The 19,272-nt window shown below is 42.3% G+C and overlaps 1 protein-coding gene across 1 annotated transcript in view; it reads left to right on the plus strand.

Moving 5' to 3' along the window:
- Window positions 1-19,272, plus strand: part of MTA2 (metastasis associated 1 family member 2) — a 65,687-nt gene that overhangs the window by 36,981 nt on the left and 9,434 nt on the right. The window contains exons 10-15 of the mRNA XM_068260241.1: window positions 2,532-2,606; window positions 5,674-5,732; window positions 7,282-7,379; window positions 7,508-7,647; window positions 11,892-12,120; window positions 12,212-12,301. Of these exons, the coding sequence (XP_068116342.1) occupies window positions 2,532-2,606; window positions 5,674-5,732; window positions 7,282-7,379; window positions 7,508-7,647; window positions 11,892-12,120; window positions 12,212-12,301 (691 nt within the window). The remainder of the gene's footprint in view (window positions 1-2,531; window positions 2,607-5,673; window positions 5,733-7,281; window positions 7,380-7,507; window positions 7,648-11,891; window positions 12,121-12,211; window positions 12,302-19,272) is intronic.

Here is a 19,272-nt window from a genome sequence, read left to right on the forward strand (position 1 = left end):
AGTTTCAATATTTAGCACTAGACCTGTTTATTTCAAATAAAGGATCTAAAACCAACAGAGGCAGTTTAGATAACACAGAACCTGGTGAAAAATTAAAAAGCCGTTATATTTGCCTCAAGGGGTCTTTGGAAATGTTAACTCCATGATATGTTAATAATTCAGTCTGGCATATCAAGACCAAGGTCTAGTGACTTGGACCAACCCATTGACGAGTCAGATTAAAAGCCAGAGTTGGAGACTGTATGTAATGATTTGTTAAGATACTGAAGTGCGTGAGCCAAAATAGGATCATGTCATCTGAATACATAGTGTGCTTTTCCACCATGTGTAGTGTGTGGAAGCCCATGATGTTACTTACAGGGCTGTGGAGTCGGTACAAAAATCCACCGACTCCTCAGTTTAGGATTCCACCGACTCCTCGACTCCGACTCCTTTAATTTGCATATTACAATCTTGTTGATCTTCTGCCTCTAATACTTTTAGTCATAGACTAAAACTAGTCCTTGGTAAGAGTACTTGTAGAAGACAGGAACAAAGAACCAGGGCTTTGGAGTCGGTACAAAAATCCACCGACTCCTCAGTTTAGGATTCCTCCGACTCCTCTAATTTGCATATTACAATCTTGTTGATTGAAAGTATGTAACATGAAATTCGTCTCATAACTGCCAACGCTTAGGAATTTTAAAAGACAGCTGAAGTGAGAAGGATATGTACACTGCCATATTTATTCCCTTTAGTCATAGACTAAAACTAGTCCTTGGTAAGAGTACTTGTAGAAGGTACAGACTGGAACAAAGAGCATCTATCAGGCCCTAGGCAATGTAACTCTGGGTACATGTAAGAGTGATGTGCAGGTACTCTGCATTAGAATGAGGCGATTCTTCCTCTATTACACATCCTTCATGTACAATTTGAACCAGGTTTATGGTTGATAGACAACACCTCTGTATTCAATGTGCACAACATTCTCAGTGGATTCGCTGCAGCTCTGTGGGGAGTGCATATGTAGAGTATAGTACTACTGTGTAACAAAGTAAGCCTGATACAGATGAAATTAAAGTTTTATACATACCTGGGGCCTCCATCAGCCCCCTTCAGGCTAATCAGTCCCTCACTGTCTTCCTCCGCCACCTGGATTTTACTTGAGCCAGTCAGGCGTAGTGCGCATGCACACACCCTGCCGCCGGGAGCATACGACACATGCGCAGCACTATTGCGCAGGTGCAGATCGCTCCTGGCTGTGGAAGTGGCACGTGGCCAGACTGAGCTCACTGGCTGAATTACCAGGACTCCGCAGAAGATCCAGATGGTAGAGGAGGACAGCAAGGGACTGATTGGCTTGAAGGGGGCTGGAGGAAGCCCCAGGTATGTATAAAACTTTTCTTTTCAACCGTCTCAGGTACCCTTTAATCCGTAGTCGCCAAACCAAATTTTAACATATCAAATTATTTGATTTCATGAGCAAAGGGAGTGCATACATTTGCATAAACCAGCATCAACTATTAGTGACACAGCTACACATCAGGCTTTATTCTTACAGCATAGATGTTATTTAGTATATATAAAAGATTCCTGTGTACACATCATATATACAGTCACAATCAGATGTGTATATCTGACTTTAAAAATACAGGGACTGCTTTATTGAAGCAGCACAAGTAACTATTTTTTGATTGGTTTATTTCATTTTTGTGGACTAAGCACAGCTATTACTGTATATATAAATTATTTATGATGACTATTATTTGAGAAATAGAACATATCATATTTTCTATTTTAATTACAGTTTAAATTCATTAGGAGTCGGAGTCGGTGCATTTTTTCCCGACTCCGACTCCAGGTACCCAAAATTGCTTCGACTCCGACTCCACAGCCCTGGTTACTTACAGGCTTGTCTGATATAGCTGCCATCAGTCCTGCCGATATAGATACATCAGCTGTCCATGTGGAAGAGCCCTTAAAGTGGGAAGAAATTGCAAAGTACAAGGCATTGAACAAGACACTTATTTCCTATTGTTTCAGTTCAGTACTGGATGAATTTATCACATTATCTGGGGAGTCCTGAGATGGGAATCCTGTATTAGCGCTTTGATTTTCTCAATGCCTCCTTCCAGCCTTCATGGTTTTCTTTGTTTTTGTTACGGCCCATTTATGTTGATTTCTGTCTTCTTTTCCTGAACCTTGTGCAGCAAGAAGATGGGTTTCAAGTTTATGGCAGGTTTCAAGGATAAACTGCTGCAAACATGTATTAACCTACCTATCTGGCAACCTGATTGTATCGCACTGTTTGCTGTTAACAGAGGATCTTATTTCATGCACCCAAGAATAACATTTGATATCCATTTTGGAAGTCTGTTAGAAACTTATAGTCTCTGACCCATTTACAAACTTTAGTGGGCTTACAGGTTGACAGCTAGTTCTAAATGTTTTGTTGAATTGTAGCTTTTATTTTGATTTCTTCATACAAAATAAAGTTCAATAATATAAAATGGGAATTTGTACACTAAAGACCATATGTTTTCCTATTTTAGCTCCCTTGGAAGTCTCTGGCTAGTATTGTTCAGTTCTACTATATGTGGAAAACAACAGATAGATATATACAGCAGGTAAGTTTGTGTATGCATATATTAAATGACTGTCATAGAACTTAATTAGGATTTACTGTTAAAATAAGTTGATTAGAGTATCTGTGAATGAGAGTTGTATCTCTTGGTCTGTACCTTACAGCTAGATAAATGTCAGGAGAATCTAAAGCCATGTATCCCATGTGTCCTCTGCCTCCCTTGTGTTGTCCTCCATTCCCCCGTGTATAGATAATAGTAGCGGCAGCACATCCCTCACCCCATCCATCACAGCCTGCAGAGTTCAGAGACCTCTCCTCTCTCACAGCTTCTGCTGATTGCGTAATTACATACCACCAGCACTAGGGGGAAGAGTGAGGCAGAGATGTCTGATCGCTGTGGGTGCCGATAGATCAGGTGAGAGATGCGCTGCAGCTGCTTTTATTTATACATGGGGGAGCGGAGGAGGACAAGGGGACAGTACAGGAATTCCCCAAGATCATGGCGGTTCATATTAGCGGACAGCCCCAAGTCGGAGACTTCCTGTGCTTGGAATATAAGATGCAGCAACTTTTTCTGTGTGTCTTATATCCTGAAAAATTCTGTTTTAGCTGGGAAGTATGTACTGGTTTCCAACAGTGTTGCTGAACTTCCATCTAGTCATCTGCTAGGATGAATTGTTGTTCATTATTGGCTTTTGTTCCTTGTACGAACTTAAAAAACAAGTTCCTGCAGTGTGGTGCTGCATGTTCTTACCCCCTCTCCATAGAGCAAAGTATGCTGCTCAGCTATTAGCCATTCAGTGTGTCTGTACAGTGATTGTTTAAAAACTGCGCACAAACCATTCTGTAAATATTGCTTCAGGAACATCGTTGGGAAGTGACTCAAAAGCAAGGCAAAGCCTATTCTAAAAACGGAGGGAGCGGGCACGTATAGGCAGCAGTTCTCATGTCCACAGCTATTCCCCCCCCCCCCCCCCCTTGCCTCGCAATCTCCCCCACTTCCCCTCATTTTGTTCCTTCTTGGTCAGCCAGGTCCTTGATCGATGCACACTAGTGCATGACCTGGCCAACCCGGAAGGAGGTACAGAAAGCTATTGCGAGGCAAGGGGGTGGGGGGTGGATGGCCTATACATGCTTGCATTATTAGACTGGGCCGTTTTTTGATCCGCAGTCACATGGTCCATGGGGTATCAAGCAAATATCTAGTAACAACATCATATATTCATTATGTAATTGATTCAATGGTTGTGTATCCTGTATTTTTCCCTTCAGCAAGTCAGTCGTGTTTTTTGATTTTGCTTTCTGAAATGCTACTGAAATGCTGGAGCTTATGGGCTTTGGGTATCCTCATGCTTTTTAGTCTCTCCATCAGATCTTTTGCTGCAGTTGGCTTCTGATGAAATACTGTAGTTAATTTTCCATCATCTTCAATACATATCTTCACATCCTGGAATTCAGTTTCTACTGGGGAGACTGTTTTTAGGGCCCGTTCATAGGTAATGCTAGGAAGAACTCCTATACACTATAATTTAGAGATTAGAATATATCTTCGGGTGCCTCCTACAGTTCTGTTCTACCCTTCTGGGCCGAGTATTGGACACCACGTGTCACAATAACCCAAGGAGAGCGACCGACCAGCACCTGCACAGCAGAGCTGGGATACCGAGCAGGAACGGTTCATTTGCCGTAGGCTTTGTCATTGGTTGCAGGAGTGTAACCCACCAGTGTGAGTATAAATTGCTACGCTACCTTCGGCTATGTACTCTAACGATACTGCACCATTGGGCTCCTGGTCTCTCTCATTGCAGAATCTTGGCGGTTGGATGCTCAGCCACCAGGAATCTCCACGAATCTTCATTCATAGGTAATGCTTGTATAAAGTGACTCTACGTCACATTATCAGCAGCATGCCAGTTGGAACCGTTGTTTCTTGGATCTAATATTGTAAAAAGAAGGAAAAGATCCGGGCACCAGCTGAGTTGCAGTGCTAAATCAACTTTATTTCATCCCCCAAACAGACAAGCAATAGTGTGGTGGCCTGACAGCCGTTTCGCAAGCTCTGCCTGCTTCCTCAGAGACCTGCAGGTTCCTTCTTTTTACAATATTGGATCGGCTGTTCTATCCGGAGGCACAGTGAGTTATCCCGAGCCCCTGAGGTAGCCTGGATGCATCTGGTGCCAATCTCTTTTTCTTCTACATACACATTTATTGGATCTGTTTGATGAGGTCCATACTGTCTCGAAGGTATGAGTCAAGTGCAGTGCATGGTTAATTCCCTGTTCTATCTGATTTTCTTCAAGCAGGTCCATTAGATTGTCAAATGCCTTTTCTATCCATTTCATTAAATTCAGTCAGGTGATCCGTTGCTGGTGTACCTATTTTGTCATGTGCTTCTATTTTTGTGCAGTATTTCTGGGGGATATGGCTGTCAGCAGCAACCTTATGATTGAGTGGTTGAGAGTTGATGATCGATGATGATGATGATGATGATTGCAGATATACAGTATCCAGGAATACTCACAAGTTGTCAAGGAGAAGTACTTCAGCCCCCTCTAGCTACAGATCTTATTTGGTTATGGCAGTTACCAGCAGGTTTTGTTAATGGATAGAGTCGAAAGCCTAAGGATGGCCACTGCTCTCCCCATTCTCCTCTGCCCCCTTCCCCTAACAACGTCGTCCAGGTCCCCGGAGTCAGGCTTCACTGCACCTGCATTGGCCCGACTGCATGCGCCCTACAGTGTGCGCTCAGCAAATGTGCATGAAGTAATCATGGCATCATGTGCAGAACACATTGGACACTTAACCATGAATGATATATATATATATATATATATATATATATATATATATATATATATATATATATATATATATATATATATATATATATATATATATATATATATATATATATATATATATATATACTGAATATATTATGATGTTACTAGGTATTTGCTTGACATCCCATGGACCATGTGACCGTGGATCGAAAAACAGCCTATTCTAAAAATGAAGGGGGGATCTGTAAGATTTGTAAACGTTCACTAATGCTATATTCACAAATGCTATACTTTAAATATATATTGACTATATTATGTGTTATGTAGAAACGTCTAAAGGCAGCTGAAGCAGACAGCAAATTGAAACAAGTCTACATCCCCACTTAGTGAGTATTGCATTTATTTGCATTTGTCTGTGCTCATTATAATCCAGTGAAGGAGATCACTATATGATAGTAAGAGCAGACACACCCAAATGCAACAAAGCTGGATGTGACTGGTCTGATTAAAAAAACAAATGGATGGCAACTAAAGATGAAAACAGAAAGTTATTTCTATACTTCAAGTGTGTTTGTGACAATAACAAATATAGCCACTAATAAATGTACTCACCTTATTGATATACAGTCAAATAGTCTCTCGGTTCTTGGGTTTTTTCAATTTTAGAAAATTATAAATTATATTTAAACAAATCTGAATGCATTGTCTAGAAGTTGGTTACAACAGCAAAACATGCTTTGAAATGCTTTATTCTCAGTAAAGGTATAATGTAAATAAATGTATATGTGTTGAGGTACCAAGGGGGTACTTGGGATAATGTTACGAGCACCATAGGTAGAACAATGTTGAGAACCACAAATTTAGTCCATGTAACAAAATAACATACCGTGCTGCTGAGAGAACTCTCATAATTTGCCATCTGATTTGCATTATCACAGTTTTATGCTCCTGTAATGTACTGCATTCATTGATGCATAATATTTATCAACCCCAATATTATTTTTTAGCACGGAGCAATGCAGTACAGTGTAGAATCGTTAGGCACTTAAAGTGTACCTGAGGTGAATTGAAAGTAAAAATTCATACGTACCCGGGGCTTCCTCCAGCCCCCTTCGGACTTCACTCCCTCGCTGTGCTCCACCTCCTGGATCCTCTGCAATCCTCCCAGTAACTTCGGCCAGTCAGCGCAGTGTGACTGTGCATCTCCACATAGTGTGTAATTACATGTTTTATTCACTGCTGGGTATCTGGGGTCACTTCCTTTTTACTCCTGCTGCTTGTTAATTCATGCTGCTCATATGACAAAGGAGAGCAGCAAAGAAAATGTGACCTGGGATTAACAGAATCAGAGGGAGCATGGTTAATAAGCTGCACTGCATAAGCAGGTGATTATACACTATTCATTGCGCTTCTTCAAACATCTGCATTAGGCATGGAGTGGTCACATCAGCCAGTGATGGGGAGGCAGAGAGGACTAAATTCAGCCACCTCTGCAGCACCTGCCACATGCCAGGCAGGTGTCGTGCTGCTTAGCCAAGGCTGTACTTTTTATAGAGGAAAATGGCATATATAGATTTTAGTATTAATATGATTTACTTTTTCAGTTATATCACATATACCTTTATATAAGTATGTTAAGATTTGTCAACATTTCTGCTTTGACTTTTTAATTCGTTTTTTTTGTGCATCCTGGCAACAAAAAAATTAAACATCCAAATTATATGTATCTAACAAATTATGTGTATTCTAGATTTCGCACAATTTTTCTTTTCTTCTTAAGTCCAAATAAGTAAGACTGTAAAATGCTATAAGCTTTACTTTTAGATGTAGTACTCTAAAAGCACTCTCCGTTTTTCTGTTTTCTTTTTATGACTCCCTTTGATTATTGTCTACAATAAATTATCCAGAACTAAATCCAGTGTGTTTCTGTTTTAGCACTAAACCCAATCCCAATCAGATTATATCTGTTGGCTCAAAACCTGGACTTAATGGTGCTGGATTTCAAAAGGGTTTAACTTGTGAAAGCTGTCATAGTAAGTAAAGTATTCAATTATTGGTAAATTTCATGTACTTTTTTTTGCAGTATTCCTGATTCCAAAATCAGATTTTTCCTATTATTTTTTTGTGTTTGCTAATATTATCATGTTATTTGTTTCTAAAGCCACAGTCTCTGCACAGTGGTATGCATGGGGTCCTCCTAACATGCAGTGCCGCCTGTGTGCATCTTGCTGGATCTATTGGAAGAAGTATGGAGGGCTTAAAACACCAACACAGCTTGAAGGTGCAGCACGAAATATTGGGGTATGTGTGAAACCATTGATATCATATGAACAGTATTCAGAATGTTTTAACAAAATTAAACAGGTGGAAGAGACCTAGTGAAAAGGGCAGCCCCTGTCTTCATCAGCAGTCTGATCCTAAAAAGTTGCCTTTGAGTATTTTGACACCAAACCCCTAATTTAATAAACTTTTGTTTTTAGTTTTCTCACTGGAAATTCAAAATAATTTGCTCCACATTTTTTCCAAATTTGGTATAAATGTTCTAACCTCTATTTGCTCACCTACATTGGCTGAGTGCAAAACAATTATAGTGGTCATTTAAAACCGCTTGACCACTGAGGGTTTTTTCCCCTTTAGGACCAGTGCAATTTTCACCTTTCAGTGCTCCTCCCTTTCTTTCGCCACTAACTTTATCATTATAATAACATTATCACAATGAAATGATCTATATCTTGTTTTATTCACCAGCAATTAGGCTTTCTTTGGGAGGTACATTATGCTAAGAATTATTTTATTCTAAATGCATTTTAATGGGAATAACAAGAAAAAAACAGGAAAAAATAATTTCTCAGTTTTCAGTAATTATAGTTTAAAAATAAAACCTACTGTGAATAAAATCCACACATATTTGCCCATTTGTCCCAGTTATTGCAACGTTTAAAATATTTACTTAGTACAATGTATGGGGCCAATCTTTTATTTGTTTTTTCAGTTTCGCATCGGGGGGGGGGGGGGGGGGGGAGCATCCTGCTGATCTTTCTGATCTTTCTGACTTCAGTAGTGCATGAATCACAAACCTGAATTTAGCATGCAGCAAATGCAGTCGAAACTTCAGATCTGCATGCACGGTCATTTAAGCTGTAAATCTGAATCTTGGTTGCCTAAACAGGTCTTAACCTCCTGAGCGTTATGCCGCTCAGGAGGTGTTGTTACCTTTTGCCCGATTGTTAAATTATTGTTCCAAATGAATGTAAAGCATCTAGCTAGCACTAGGCTAGCTAGTAGTAGTCTCCTGCATCCCCCAATCCCCACCGCTCCCCTCGTTTATACGTTACCCAGCCTGGATCCAGCGATCGGCGAAGCCTCCCCGGACAGCTCCGGTATTCAATATGGGGAGGTTCGCACATGACGTCGCCGACATCATGCGCAAACCGATCCTCCCCATAGAGAGACCGGAGCTGTGGTGGGAGGCTGCGCGATCACTGGGGGGGGTGTAACGTATAAAAGGGGGGAGATCGCTGGGATCCGGGGGTGCCCGACACTCTTACTAGCTAGCCTACTGCTAGCTAGATACTTGTAAAAACAAAACAGAGGACACCAAGAGCCCAATAGTGTCTGGTAAGCTCAATATATAATATGTCAAAGGTTCTTATACTCACAAAGGTGGGTTACCATCAGGCAACCACTTGACAGGCAGGTGGGGGGTATTAGTACCCGACCTTACTCAGGTATAAAAGTCGCTCTCTGTAGATAGGAAAATGGGGAAAGAACCCCTCCACCGGGGTGGACTTAATCGTGCTGTAATATGTACGAACAGAGGCGCCAAGCAGAGTAAAACAATGTTCTAAAAATGATAAAAAGAGGGAAGTCGAGGTGGACTTACCTCCCTCTGGTAGTGGACATATACTCAAATGCAGAGTAAAAAATATACAATTTATTCACAGCTCCATAAAATCGCAACGCGTTTCGCGGTCCAGTCCCGCTTCATCAGGCAGTACAGGAGCATATAAAACTGGTTCAGGTCCATAAAGCGTGTGAGTGCTCACCGAGGCGCTCACACGCTTTATGGACCTGAATCCGTTTTATATGCTCCTGTACTGCCTAATGAAGCGGGACTGTTGACCGCGAAACGCGTTGCGATTTTATGGAGCTGTGAATAAATTGTATATTTTTTACTCTGCATTTGAGTATATGTCCACTACCAGAGGGAGGTAAGTCCACCTCGACTTCCCTCTTTTTATCATTGTTCGAACATTGTTTTACTCTGCTTGGCGCCTCTGTTCGTACATATTACAGTACTGCTAGCTAGAGGCTTTACAGTTACTTAGGTAAATAATTTCATTAAGGGGGACTCCTGGGGCCACAGAGCAGTATGCCCGACACAGTGTCTGGCATACCGCTAAGGAGGTTAAAGTGGACCCAAATAAAAAATACAAGATTTCAGAAATAAAATCTATTTTCTAAATTATAATAATAAATAGTAGCGTTTTTTCAGCTGCATGATGACAAATATAAAACAGAACAGGTACAGAATCCGGCAAACTGGTGGAGTAGGTGGTGTCTGGCAAAGGAGGAATTGCTAATGGCTGCCACCTGTATAACCCTAGTTATGAAAAGAGAAGGGTGAAAAGCATGCACTGAAATGCTCATAGGCTTGAAGGAGTGTTTATTTATCTTTGTGTGTGTCAGAGTGGTGCAACTAAATATTTAGAATTAGGGCTGGTTCAGACGGGCGTTTTTGTGGCGTTTAACGCAGCGTTTCAGACGCAGCGTTATTTGGGATCTACTGCCATCCCATGCAAGTGAATGGGAGCGTTTAGAGCTGGCTTTTGCAGGCTTTCATGAAAGCCTGGCAGTAGATCCCAGCGTTGCGTCTAGTCTCAAAAGCAACATGCTGCTTTCAGAGGCAGTAAACGCGAGGAAACAATAGCAGAGACCAGAACTGCTAGCCTTGAACACTTTTCAAAAGCCTTTAAAAGCTAGCTTTTAAACGCTGGCGTTTAAACGCTGGCGTTTGAACGCAATGCCAAGCAAAAGCTCAGCAGACGCCCGTGTGAACCAGCCCTTAAGAAAATGTTTGGTTTGGGTCCGCTTTAAAGGACAACTAAAGTGAGAGTAATGTGGAGACTGACCTATTTATTTCCTTTTAAACAATACAAGTTTCCTGTCATCCTGCTGATCTTTCTGACATCAGTAGTGTCTGAATCACAAACGTGAAACAAGCATGTGGCAAATGCAGTCGAATTCCGGTCAAACATCTGATCCGCATGCTTCTTCAGGGTTTATGACTAAAAGTATTCAAGGCCAAGGATCAGTAAGACAGCCAGGCAAATTTGCATTGTTTAAAAGGAAATAAATATGGCAGCCTCAATATCACTCTCTTCAGTTGTCCTTTATGCCTTAGCTGCCTAAACAAGTCTTAAACTTTGTACACACTTGCAATTACTATCGCCCCTCAGGTGACAGTTCGGGACTGAGGCTGTACAGACATGTAGGCTATGCAAAGTGGGGTGGGCTGATGGCACAGCGCATGACAGGGTAGACAGGTTGAGTTGGACAGCAATTCCTACCGCTTTGTTTATCTACCAAGGTTTTTGTCCACAGATACATTGAAAGGGGGGTTGGGGGCCACTGTACATATGATAGATTCTTGAGCCTTTCTAGCCGCTTCAGCTGAGAACTGTCTCAAGATGGTACCTTTATATTCTGGTGTAAAAGACGACTGGGTGTATAAGACTACCCCCAACTTTTCCAGTTAAAATATACATTTTAGGATATACTCGCCCAATAAGACTACCCCTCTTGACTCTTGGACATTTGTTTACTGTACTGTATTTACTGGTGCTAAACTGTATAAACAGGTACAGATACTGGCACAGTACTGTATGTGGTACCCTATTATACAACAACCAGCCAATCACAGCAAGTGATGTAGCTTTAGGCGATTGGCTGGGTGTTGTATACAAAGCCAGTGTGGTGCCCCCTCACCGTATCATCGGGATCATATTAAGTCACTTCTTTCTAGCAAACCTGGTGAGTGGATTTTCTTCTGCCATACTTGTGCAGCAACGCCCTTGCTGCTTTCATACGGTCGCCGCATACTGTGGGGATGGGGCCGCGGACGTTTTTGACCTCCCCCCACCGTATGCGGCAACCACAGATTCTCCAGTCTGGCTTGGAAGTTTCAGCATTCGCCCTATAAGATGACACCCGGTGTATAAGATGACCCTCGACTTTTGAGAAGATTTTCCTGTGTTGAAAAGTCTTATACGCCAGAATATACAGTATTTTAATTATTAAGATGCTCAAAAACAAAATATCCAAGAGTTTATTATTCTTACCAGTGTATTATTATTACAGTATCTTAGAATTACAAATGGGTGCTACTTCTTTAACCAAATAATCGCTTTCAATGTAGCACCATAATTTCAGCTATGAATTTGAATCTTCGTTAAAACATTCCATTTATCATAAAAGATAATGATGCACTATAGGTAATGATGAGTAGATGATGTATGGTATAAACAGTTCTCTTTTGGCTTTAGGAACCACATTCCCGTGGCCACATCTCCCGACCTGAAGCTCAGAGCTTGTCACCATATACCACTAGTGCGAACAGGGCTAAGCTGTTGGCAAAGAACCGGCAAACCTTCCTTCTGCAGACGACCAAACTAACTCGCATTGCACGGCGCATGTGCAGAGATATCTTGCAGCCTAGGAGAGCTGCACGTCGACCATATGCCCCCATCAACTCCAACTCCATTAAGGCAGAATGTAAGTCATCTTTTTTTTTTTTTTTTTTTTTGCCTTACTATGGAAATTTAATGTTAAAGCGTATCTTGATTATCTTTAATCTCCTCACTAGGCTCTGTTCGACTACCTAAAGCAGCTAAAACTCCGCTGAAGATCCTGCCCTTGGTGCGTCCTGCCCTAGCTGCTATTGTGAAAGAACTAGGTAAGGACTATGGCCTTAAAAAGAACCTGTACTGAGTAAAAATATTTAAAATAAACACATGAGGTAACTTCAAATGAACATTGCATAGTTACATTGCCATCAGTTCCTCTCAGAAGCTCACCATTTTCTTCTGACAATAATCCCTTCCAGTTCTGACAATATTTTGTCAGATCTGAAATATATCAGTTGCTGTCAGTAAAATATCAGTTGCTGTCAGTTATAGCTGAGAGGAAAACTGATGTACCAGGTAATGTCCATGTTTCCCTATGGCTCAAGTGGGCGATGTTACAGTTTAACTGTGTGCTGACCAGAAAACTGTTATGGGGTAATGGCCATTTTCAAAATGGAGGACGGAAAATTCCCTTAATCACAATGAACAAACGGGGCGCGGGAGAGGAGAAAGACACTGAGGAGTAGACTACATGGAAGGTAAGTATGACTTGTGTATGCTTATTTTGACTTTTAATTTTCAGTTCAGGTTTTCTTTAAGCTGAATGGCTTTAACTGGAACTTAAGGTGCATGAACGACAAATATCGTAAATATATATATCAGTGTTTGACCATCTTATTTTAAGATTCCATAAGGAAATCTTCACTGGTGTTTGGACAACTTATTTTAAAATTACATAAGGACATTTTTCACTGCTGTAAAAAGAATAGTAAGGTAATTCCCCCATGATGAAGTGCATCTGAATATGAGTGCATTTTCTTTATGTCCCTACAATAGCACAACGGATATTACTCTGTCCACCTATGGCCAAGAAGAAAAAGATGCCCCCACAAACCAATAAAACAGCAATGTACACATTACCTGGCCGTGTACTTTTATTTTGCACACACCGATGGTTTGCGAGAGGTTGTAGAGACAGATTAAGATAAAATGGCATCCTAGGCAAGGTAGCAGGGACAGCCATACCTGCTTTGAACCTGGCCTTTATTTGGTAAGGTGAAGCAGTTGTTTACAGTAGATGGCAGGCAGCAGTTTAACCCTTTCCAATACCTTTTCATGATCACTTCCCCCCCCCACAAACTCCAGTCTCTTTGGGGTGCTCATCCTTTAATAGGTCCCCTCCTAATATGCAGTAATACCTTGGATCAACAGTAGAGTCCACCTAGTTAAAATTGAAGTTTATTAGGGCTAAAATCCAATTGCACAAATGGCCCTCCACAGGTAGAATAAAGAATTGCATTTGAGCAAGTCACATAGTTTAAGACATTCGTCCACGGAGTCCAACCAGAATAAAAAACCTAAGAAAAAGGCTTTATGTTTTTGTCACAAGGCAGACCCAATAGCCTAGTGGTAGTGTTTCTGCCTATAAAATGAGCTTTTGAGTTTAATTCTCCTCTCAACCAAACCAATTAAGTTTTCAGTTTATGTAGCTTCCTTTCTCTTTAGCAGATACTCAAACAGCACATAGTCAGAGCTTTGTGTGGAGCAACAAATGCAGTTATTAAACTGCTTGTTCGGGGGGCGTGACCGGAAGTCGGGATGTGAGGACGCTTTCCCGGAGAGCTCCCGTGCAGGACACTCAAAATCCTGAAATATCCCTCTAAATTTCTCCTCTACCTGGTAAAACATCCTGGATTTGCACTCCGCTCGCCCCGCTGAACAAATTGATACCAAGATGTCACGGATACGCAACACCGAGGCCGCCTCCAAGCTTCAAAAATTCAAGCACGGCCAAGACAGTGAAGATTCCTCGGAAGAGGAGCCACCCATGCCTTCCCTCCGGCAAATAATGGAGGCCATCACGGGTTGCCAAACTACCCTCGCTACAATAAATACTAAACTGGAGGAGGTAAGGACCGATGTGTCTCTCCTAAGACAAAATATGTCCACCCTTCGTTCCCGCGTGACGGACACGGAAGACCGCATTGGGAAGCTGGAAGATGTGGTAAAACCTATCCCCTCTGATATACGCACTATACAGCAAGACGCCAAGATGGCAAGCGCTAGACAGGAGGACTTTGAAAACCGTAACCGTCGATCCAATATACGTATAGTCGGGCTGCCAGAGAAAGCAGAGGGAACGGCACCGGAAGAATTTACCGAAAAGCTCCTAATAGATACATTTGGACGTGACTGTTTCTCCGCGGTGTTCGTCGTGGAACGGGCCCATCGCATTTCACCAAGAGTACCGGCTCCCGGCCTACCTCCACGAACTTTTATATTCAAAGTTCTGAATTACCGTGACCGGGATGCTATCCTAAAAGCAGCAAGAATGAAGGGCGACATTACTTACCAAAATACCAGGATTTCCTTTTACCCGGATTATTCAACTGAAGTTCAGAAGCGGCGTGCGCAGTTTGCCTCTGTGAAGCGTTCTCTAAGAGATTCCTGCATCTCCTACGCCATTTTGTTTCCCGCCAAGCTGCGTATAGAAGTGGAAGGTAAAACGCACTTCTTTGAGCACCCTAAAGACGCTTCCAAATGGCTGGAAGCACAACCCAAGGCTCGCCGCTCTCCAACCAGGGAAGAAGACTGATGCATCCTCTATACTTGAACACTAATCGTGAGTTTTCACCCGTGCCTGAGTATCTGAAAAGGCCTTGTAGGCCATGCAGCATATCCACGTGTTATCGCCCCAGCCCTCCCCCACTTGTTTTATAGAGAGACCCCCCCCCCCCCCTCCACACCCGTGGAACTACCAAGTCAGCGTCCCTTCCTATACCTATCCACACATGGGTTGTCCACCCCGCACTCCCAAGGTGCTGTGTTCCCCGAGCTGCCCCCGTACAGGCGCCATGTGACTTTCAAATATCTGTTAAGAAATGCGAGGTTCTCATAGATCCGCATACTCCACTATAAACACAGCACGAAAATGCTCCCAGGATGTACAAATGACAGTGGACACGATCTGTGACGCTTTTCTGCATTTAATCCCTGCAAAGCTATATAACATTCACTACGTGGCAGGTGATGGGGGGGGGGGGGGGGAGGGAAAGTACAGTGGCGTATACACAGCACAGAATCGGCAATAAGAACGCTGCAGGTCCCGTGCTCTGTTCGTGGGTGGAAGGGGAGCGGGGTGCGGGATGATGGAGCTTACTGCTGTGACACTATTACTCAGGATATTGGGCTGAACTTGCAATAATGTCGAAATATATCTCCTATTCAGGGCACTGGAAGTGGTGACGGATCCCATGGGTCGTTATATATTTATCCACTGTACTATAGCCAGCGAGTCTATTTTGCTTTTGGCAATATACATACCTCCCCCATATAGCTCCCAAGTATTGAAAGAAGGTCTAAACTTTATGCTCAAGCACTCAGGAGTGTCCGCAATATGGATGGGAGATTTTAACAATGTCTGCAATACAGCTCTAGATAGATCTCCCCCACAGGCTAACAAACAGACTCAATTCTCCCAGTTTTTAAAAGAAATAGATCTAACTGACATTTGGAGGATCAAGCATCCGCAAAATCCTGGCTATACATGTGAATCTAGCACCTACAACTCCTTCTCCCGTCTAGATATGTTCCTACTCACCAGATTTCTCCCTCCCCAGGTGATTGATATCTCCATCTTGCCGCGCCTGGTGTCGGACCACTCCCCGCTATGCCTCAAGATGCAATGGGGCATTGCGCCCCCCTTTAAATTTTGGAAATTCAATCCTTTTTGGCTTGATCTACTACCTAATGATAACCCGCTTATAAAGCAAATCACAGAATTCTTTTTTATCCATAGAGATGAAGAAAATCGAGCCCTGGTATGGGATACCTTTAAGGCATTCCTGAGGGTAGCTCTGATACAGGCAGTGGCTGGATGCAAGGGCGACACCAAAGCTAGATTAAACTCCTTGGCCATTCAGGCCACCCAAGCCGAAACTATATATCACAATGACAGCTCCCCCCTTAACAAAAAGGCATGGAAAGCTGCCCAGTGTGCTCATAAGGAACTAATTGAAGAATTAACCTTAAGTAAAATGTTCTTCAATAAGCAAAGGTTCTATGAACAAGGTGAAAAGGCAGGTACATTACTAGCCAAAATGGCCAAAACCTACTCCTCCCACCAGTTATCCCTCAAATTACCTCTAGCCAAGGTATCTTAGTTAGTACCCCTCAAGAGGTGAACTCCACATTTGCGGATTACTATCAACACTTATACACTAGTCATACTTTAGCCTCTCAAGCAGACTCAGAAATATATTTGGCTGAAATCAATCTCCCTAGATTATCGGAAGCCCAGCGCACTCAATTAGACCTTCCTATTACTTTAGAAGAAATAGAAGCGGCCATAGCTAGTTTCCCTTCAAAAAAGGCCCCAGGATTGGACGGCATTCCTATAGATTTGTATAAAAAATATTCAGAAATACTAGCCCAGCCCATCCTAGAGGTATTCACAGAAGCCTTTGAGAAGCTGAGTCTCCCCTCCTCTATGAACGAGGCCTTAATAGTCGTACTACCTAAACCTGGCAAGGACCCGCTTTACTGTGATTCCTACAGACCAATTTCACTTCTACCTACAGACGTTAAGATACTAGCAAAAGTACTCTCTATAAGGCTTAATGAGGTAATTTTGACCCTTGTACATGAAGACCAAACAGGCTTCATGCCGGGGAAAAACACAGCAATAAACATCAGACGGGTATTCACCAATATACAAGCCAATCATATGAATAAAGGGGCACGAGTTATCGCCTCATTAGATATGGCCAAAGCCTTCGATACAGTTGAATGGTCGTTTCTCTCAGCGGTCCTTGCCAGGTTTGGTAAAGGTGAAAACTTCCAGAGATGGGTTCGTATTCTTTAGTCGAATCCCTCAGCTAGAGTCAGTACTAATGGTTGGATCTCCAGATCCTTCCCCCTGGGTAGGGGCACGAGGCAGGGATGCCCCCTGTCTCCACTACTATATGCTCTAGTGGCGGAACCCTTGGCCTGTCGTATCCGAGCATCACCTGATATTATTGGATTTAAGACTAAATCCACGGAGGATAAAATTAGCATGTATGCTGACGACACTATTTTATTCCTGGCGGATGGGGCTTCATCCCTGTCTCGTGCCCTTGAAATCTTAGAGGAATCCAGCTATTACTCCGGGCTACGGGTCAATGTCTCCAAGTCAGTCCTACTTCCATTAGACCCCTGGTCTCCTTCCAACTCAAATACCCCACCGCCTCTCCAAATAGTCACTGATTTTAAATACCTAGGTGTGCAAATCCACATTGATCCACTACAATACTTAAAGCAAGAAGTATATAACCTGCTACCCCTTGTGCACTCCAGATGCAACACCTGGGCAAAACTGCCTCTAACTGTGATGGGCAGGAATAGCTTAATAAAAATGATTCTACTCCCCAAAATACTGTATATAATACATCACTCCCCTATATACATCCCAAGCGTATTCTTTAAAAAATTGAAATCAGCACTTCTGAGCTTTTTATGGGGCAAGGGCAGGGCTAAACTTAAGAATGCACTATTGCAAAACCCAACGAACCTAGGAGGAATTGCATTTCCAATATTTCAAAAATACTACTTTGCATCACAACTGCAACATATTTCGGCTTGGTTTACAGTCCCTTCAACCACCAATGTAGAACCACTTGGATACCCCTTAGACCCTGCTCTGGAGAGCCCTGCAATGGACACTCTGAGATGCTATATACCCCAGGAAAAAAAGCGAAACACTATTATGCTACAGGCTGCCCGAGTATGGAAAGGCATTACCAAAATATATAGCACCAAAGGTATAGGAAAGCACACCCCCTTATGGAATAACCCTAACCTCCCAGAATTTAAAACCATTCCCGATCCCTCTTTTTGGATAACTAAAGGGATAGTATTCCTTGAAAATATTACGACTAAAGGCCAGATAGTATCCTTTACCTACTTAACCTCCACCTACTCTATCCCCGCTAATCAAGAATTTAGATACTGGCAGTTAAAGCACGCCTTCTGCAAGCAATTCCCTAAAACACCCATTACAATATATGGCTCCCCTATCATAGAGATGCTTAAAAATGGTCCAACCAGACATATGATAGGAGAGCTATACAAAACACTTCTAGAATTTGGTGCCGAGGAGCTCACCATCGAATCACGCAACAGATGGGTTACATGCGGTCTAGAGATCACAGATGAAGACTGGGATGATGCCCTGTTTGCCCCTAAAAAAGTATCCCCATGTATCCGAGAACGTATCACACAGATATATATACTTCACCAGGCCTACCTAACCCCTAAACAGCTCTGTAAATATAACCCACAATTCTCAAATAACTGCCCCAAATGCCAAGAACCGTCTCCCACATTCTACCACCTTATCTGGAGTTGCCCAGCTGTGGCAGCCTTCTGGGCCCAAATTGTTAAATTCTTGCATGATAAGATGGGCTGTCCCATAAGTTATGATCCCCTACTGTGTCTTCTTGGAGTTATCCAGGATGAAGCATTGGAAAGTACACTTAAAGCATTTCTGACAGAAGTGCTATTCATAGGAAGACAAGAGGTGGCGTGCAGATGGCTTGCGCCCACGCCACCCTCCTACGACAATTGGATCAAACGTATCAGCACTGCATTACCCTACAAAAAACTGGTACACATTCACAGGGGATCACAAAAGAAATTCCACTTGATATGGGACAGGTGGAAAAACCGGTGATTTAAGATGGTAGGGAAAGCTCTATGGTGAAACCCCTCGAACCATATTGTTTCGGTTAGGTTACAAGATGGGTCCACATTTCACCTATGTAGAAGCAAGGATAACTTATACACTAACTTCGCTATATATGTCTACTTGATTTCTGTGTGCAGATCCCTCCTGCTTATCCATGTGAATCCCTATGTACTACAACTGCTAAAATTACACCATGACTGTAATACTGTAATCTATTTGTGCCTTGTATATGACATGCAATGTTTTCAATAAACTTTTATTTTGGTTTAAAAAAAAAACTGCTTGTTCACAGGAGAGAGACAGAGACAGCTGTTATGCGGGGGATACACGGTACGTTTCTGTACCGTGTATCGG

The sequence above is a fragment of the Hyperolius riggenbachi genome, chromosome 11 (assembly GCF_040937935.1).
Source record: "Hyperolius riggenbachi isolate aHypRig1 chromosome 11, aHypRig1.pri, whole genome shotgun sequence".
NCBI classification, from domain to species: domain Eukaryota; kingdom Metazoa; phylum Chordata; class Amphibia; order Anura; family Hyperoliidae; genus Hyperolius; species Hyperolius riggenbachi.